General features: G+C 53.2%; 1 protein-coding gene across 13 annotated transcripts in view; it reads left to right on the top strand.

Annotated features, from left to right (window-relative positions):
- The first annotated feature begins 522 nt into the window (after nucleotides 1–522).
- Nucleotides 523–4,937, top strand: part of EBF3 (EBF transcription factor 3) — a 126,540-nt gene continuing 122,125 nt past the window's right edge. For all 13 annotated transcript variants that reach the window (XM_059852245.1, XM_059852239.1, XM_059852242.1 and 10 more), the window contains exons 1-4: nucleotides 523–1,089; nucleotides 1,321–1,477; nucleotides 1,907–1,970; nucleotides 2,673–2,728. In XM_059852245.1, coding sequence (XP_059708228.1) covers nucleotides 956–1,089; nucleotides 1,321–1,477; nucleotides 1,907–1,970; nucleotides 2,673–2,728 — 411 coding nt within the window. In that variant the 5' untranslated portion in view covers nucleotides 523–955. The remainder of the gene's footprint in view (nucleotides 1,090–1,320; nucleotides 1,478–1,906; nucleotides 1,971–2,672; nucleotides 2,729–4,937) is intronic.

The raw sequence follows: 4,937 nt of genomic DNA, 5'->3' as shown, positions 1-4,937 counted from the left end.
TCCCCCCCTTTGTCCGGCCCGAGCCCCGCCGCGACCCCTCCACGCGGGTCAGCCCCGCGCGGGGCCGCCACCCCTCCGGGGGCCGAGCCCGGGCCGTGTCGCCGTCGCTGTCACTGTCGCCGCCGCCGCCGCCGTGGCCGCGGGGGGGGCCGGGGCCGGGCGGGCGCGCCGCCGGACCCCGCGCTCCATATATGGGCGTGGCCACGCCCTCTCGGCGACGTCATCGGTGACGCCACGTCTCCCGCGGCGGCGGGGGCCCGGCTCCCGGGGAAGGGGCGCGCTCCTCGGGGAGGGAGGGCCGGGCTCTGCGCGCCTCCGTCCATTCCGCGAGCCGCCACGGGCCCGCGCCCCGTTCTCCCGTGTGCCCGGCAACACCTCCGCGGTAATCAGGATTTTTTTTTTTTTCCCCCCCGTTTATTTGTCTTTTGGAGCAGGAGAGCCTTGCCAGAAAGTGGTCGATTCAGCAGTGTCCTGAAGCTTTTTTTTTTTTGCCGAGCCGGTTTTTACTAGGATGACACCACGTTGAGCGCGTCTGCAAACAACAACAACAAAAATATTTATTCTTTTTTTCCCCCCTCCCCCCCTAAAAAAAAAAAGCCACCTCGCAGTGTCGCCGGCTGCAGTTACACTTTTTCCTTCTTTTTTTTTTTTTTTCTTTTTTTTTTTTTTTTTTTTAAACCACCAAACTGGAACGCCATCCAACTCGCCGCACAGAAGTACTCAGTAAATTGTTTATGTCGTGCCAATACAGGACAGATTGAAGAAGGAAGCAAGACTTGAACTGGGCTTTTCTCCTACTGATCACAGGGAGTAAAGTCATCTCTTATATTCCAGTCGCCAAGGAGAGAGAGAGAGAGAGAGAAAATCAAGCAACAACCAACCCACCCCGTATCTGACATTTCCCTCAATTTTAACCCCTTTTGGTTAGGAGCTGGTTTTGCCCAAATTTGTTTTAATGTTTGGGATTCAGGAAAATATACCAAGAGGTGGGACGACCATGAAAGAAGAACCGCTGGGCAGTGGGATGAACCCCGTCCGCTCATGGATGCATACTGCTGGGGTAGTGGATGCTAACACGGCCGCCCAAAGGTACGTCTGCCAAATCCTCTCCCGGCGGTTTTCTCCTCCTGTATTTCTCATCCCGGCCGTAAATCCCCCCCCCCCTTAACTCCCCCCCCCGCCCGCCCCGTATCAGTTACAGCCTCCCCGCTCCGCGCCGCTCCGCGCTCCCCGCATCCCCCCGCATCCCCCCGCGGCCGCGGAGCCTGCGCGCCCCTTCCCGCCGCTCTCACCCACGCCTTGTCTTGTTTTCTCCCGCAGCGGCGTGGGGCTGGCTCGGGCACATTTCGAGAAACAGCCGCCTTCCAATCTCAGAAAATCCAATTTTTTCCACTTCGTCTTAGCTCTGTACGACAGGCAGGGACAGCCGGTGGAGATTGAGAGAACAGCTTTTGTGGACTTTGTGGAGAAAGAGAAAGTAAGTCTGCCAGTTTTCTCAATTTTTTTTTTTTTTTTAACAAATTTTTAAGCGTAATTGAGTGGAGCAGAGCTCATTCCCAGCACGGCAGCTCTCCCGGCACTCCAGCGGCGCCCACGCCACGTGCGGCTCCCCCCGGTCTCACGGCCGCTCCGAATAAACCCCGGGGTTACAAACTTAGCGCCGCGGCCCCGACTTATTTTAAACACCGGGAAAACGGCAAAACATGACATATTTGCACCGAGCTAATGACATCATCAGCGCTCCACACCAGGAAAAAAAAAAAAAAAAAAAAAAAAAAAAAAGGTGACCGTGGGCTGAATTTCTGGAAAATGTTAATTCCGAGCCGCTTCAGGGACGAGAAAAATGGGCAGCAGGAGGAGGGCGATATTTTTCATGCTAAATGTAATTATTTATCGTTACTTGCAGGAGCCAAACAATGAAAAAACTAACAATGGGATTCATTATAAACTTCAGTTATTATATAGCAATGGTAAGTTGTCGTTTTCTCATTTTTGAGCCTCTGTGTGCCGCAGAAAAGTCTGATTTTTCCTTCCGAGGCCTTTTTTGGGGGGGAGCAAGGGGATAAAGGGTATAAAGATTTCGAGATTAAAATTACACGCGTGTAAACACGGCTCTTTCCTTGGCATATAAGGAAAACAAAACATAAAGGATCGATAAGTCAATGGTACTTCACATGATTAACCGGTTGGGCTTGAAGTGGAAAGTAAAAAAGGGGATCGATGGCTGCTCGGGCACAGCGGCACTTTTGAGGCACTTTTTTTTTTGAGTTTGGGAATTGATGGTAATTATTGGGATGGGGTGAGTGGGCAGAGCAGAGCCCCGGCCCGGCGGAGCCGCTTCCTCGGGCGCGGAAAACCCGCGGGGACCGCTCCGCGCCCGGGGTCCCGCGCGTTCCCCGGGGCCGCAGCCAGCCCGGCCGGGGGGGCTGGCTCGGCCACGGCCCCCGAGCGCCGGGCTCAGCACACCTCCGCCACCGGCTCTTTCCTGGCTAATTTTTACCAGTATTATTATTTTTTTTTTTCTTTTAATTTTGAATTTTTCCCTGCGGCCGGCGCGGGGCCCATCCCTGCCCGCTGCGGTTAATTGCCTGACCTCATCCTTTCCTTGTGGGATTGGGGGGGTTCGCTCCCGAAATCCTGATCGGAATTTTGTCTGTGCTTTCCCTCGGCAGGCGTTAGGACAGAGCAGGACCTGTACGTTCGGCTAATAGACTCCATGACCAAACAGGTGAGAAAGTTTCCGCCTTCCTCGCCACGCGAGTTCCTAAGTTTGTGTTGTGGAGGGGTGGGGGGCGAGCAAACCGGCGGAGCGCGGCTACTTTTCATTTACCTGAGCGAGTAAATCAGGGAGCTGCTGACTGAGATCCCGGTTACCGGAGGATATTTGGGAAAGAGAAAACGGTGCGTTGTTGCTTTTCGAGGCAGCGTTGAGATCATTCGGTGGTGTGTGTGGCATGGAGGACAACGTCATGGGAACAGATGTTTGATATAATTAATTTAGCGAGGGAGAAAGGAAAGGAAAAAAAATATCCCACCGAGTTACCCAGATTTATTTTAGAATGCACTTTTCCCCCGCTGTAACTCTTTTCTTTTTATTTTTTTGGCGACATTTTTCCTCGGTGAGGAAAGGGCAGCCCCTTCCCCACACTCCAAAACTGGCCGGGATTAGTCCTTTTTCTTTTATACCGCGACCATCCAGTAACGCGAGACGTTTATTTGGATTTAAAAGTTAAATGTGCTGAGGTGAAAAGTCATCTTGTTCTCCTCTAGTCCATATTCACCTCTCAGCCCCCCATCTCCATAATTCAAACTCCATGCTCCAGGGGTCACCCAAACCCGTCCATTTCCTTGAGATCAGCTTCTGTTTCTTCCTCAAACCTCTGTCATACCTTGTAAATAACATAATTACAAGCAGTTCCTTATTAAATTATTTAACCTGTCTTGGTCAACTTTTCCGATGATAACTACGTGTTATCAGCGTTGCACCACAGCAATTATAGGAGCAGAGCTTGGGATTTAATCAACTTTATTTCTTTTTTCATTTTTTTAATTTTTTTTTTCCGGAGAGACATTTCACGACTTTAATTTTTTTTTTAAATTACTATTTGTTAAAAATCTTTTTGGCGAAATAGGGAGGAAGGTGAGAATGGGGAATAATTTCCAGTGTTCTGGAAATCAGACCCCAGCGGTGGAAATTAAAACCATTCCCCAGTCTGCCGGGCTGTAGCACCGCTGCCTGCTCTGCCCTGCCGGCCGAGGCCAGCCTGCCCACATCCATTATTTTTGGGAACTTTGCAGCCCCCGAGGCACGGGCAGGAGACTGCCCCGGGTCAGGGTGGGCCCCGCGCAAGCTGCGCGCTCGGCCGCGCTGCCACCCCGCAGAAACTTTCTGCTTGTGCTGCCTGAAGCCGGGTTGGGCGTAAAAGCCTCCAGCAGTAAAAGAGTGGGATTTCCTCCCGGAGAAAAGCAGAGCTGACAGGCCAAGTACAATTACTCTGACAAAGACGGAGGCGTCGTACCCTTCAATAATTATTTCGCCGGGTTACAGAGCAGCCTTTTAAACTCCGGAGCGCTCTCGAGTTGACAATGTGGGTTTATTTCCTTTGTATACAGCAGCTAAATGTTTTCGGAAATCGCTGTAGTGGTGTAATTAAGAGGCTGACATAGGCAGCTATAAGTTTCGTTAGCGCCGAATAAAGGAGCAGAGAGGATGCATTTGAAGTGCACTTTTATTGTCCATTTCGGCTCGTACCTTTGCAGCAGAAAAAGGGCTGAAAATAAAGGCTTTTAATCTCTCCTCGCTGACGGGAGAGGAAAAAAAATAGCCCAGTAACTGATCAAAGAGTCAATGGCGCTGAACCGACAGTTTATGGATTTCTGTTTGTGCTACAAAATAAAAAATAAATCACTTATAAATACGTGGTTTCATCAGAGGAAAAGTAACAATCACCAGAAGTTATATGGCACGCTGCGACAACAAACACTCGCGGCCACAGCCGCCTTGTTATGTCTGCGCTGTCATCTATGACCCCCTCTGTTTGCAAAACAATACCTGGAGGTGGGCACCCCCCGGCCCCTCCGCCCGGCCGCGCGGGGCTGGGGGAGCGCAGCGGGCCCCGGGGGGCGCGGGGCGGGGGCTCGGCTCGGACCCCGGCCCCCATCAACAGCCCCGGGCCGGGCGCTGCGCTCCGCGGGGGCACGGCCGGCCAGGAGGCAGGGAAGGGAGCAGGGAGGCAGGAGGAGAGGCAGGGAAGCAGGGAAGCAGGCAGGGAAGCAGGGAAGCAGGCAGGGAAGCAGGAGGAGAGGCTGCTCGGAGCCCGGCGCTCCCCCAGCCCGGCGGGCGCCGGGAGCGGAGGGCCGATCCCGCACCTCGAGCTCCGCACCATCTGTTAGAGCCCATGCTCAAAGCCCAGTCAGCCGTGAGCCCAGACACTGCC

Source organism: Haemorhous mexicanus, chromosome 7 (genome assembly GCF_027477595.1).
Source record: "Haemorhous mexicanus isolate bHaeMex1 chromosome 7, bHaeMex1.pri, whole genome shotgun sequence".
NCBI lineage: Eukaryota > Metazoa > Chordata > Aves > Passeriformes > Fringillidae > Haemorhous > Haemorhous mexicanus.
This window is presented reverse-complemented; position numbering and strand designations above follow the sequence as displayed.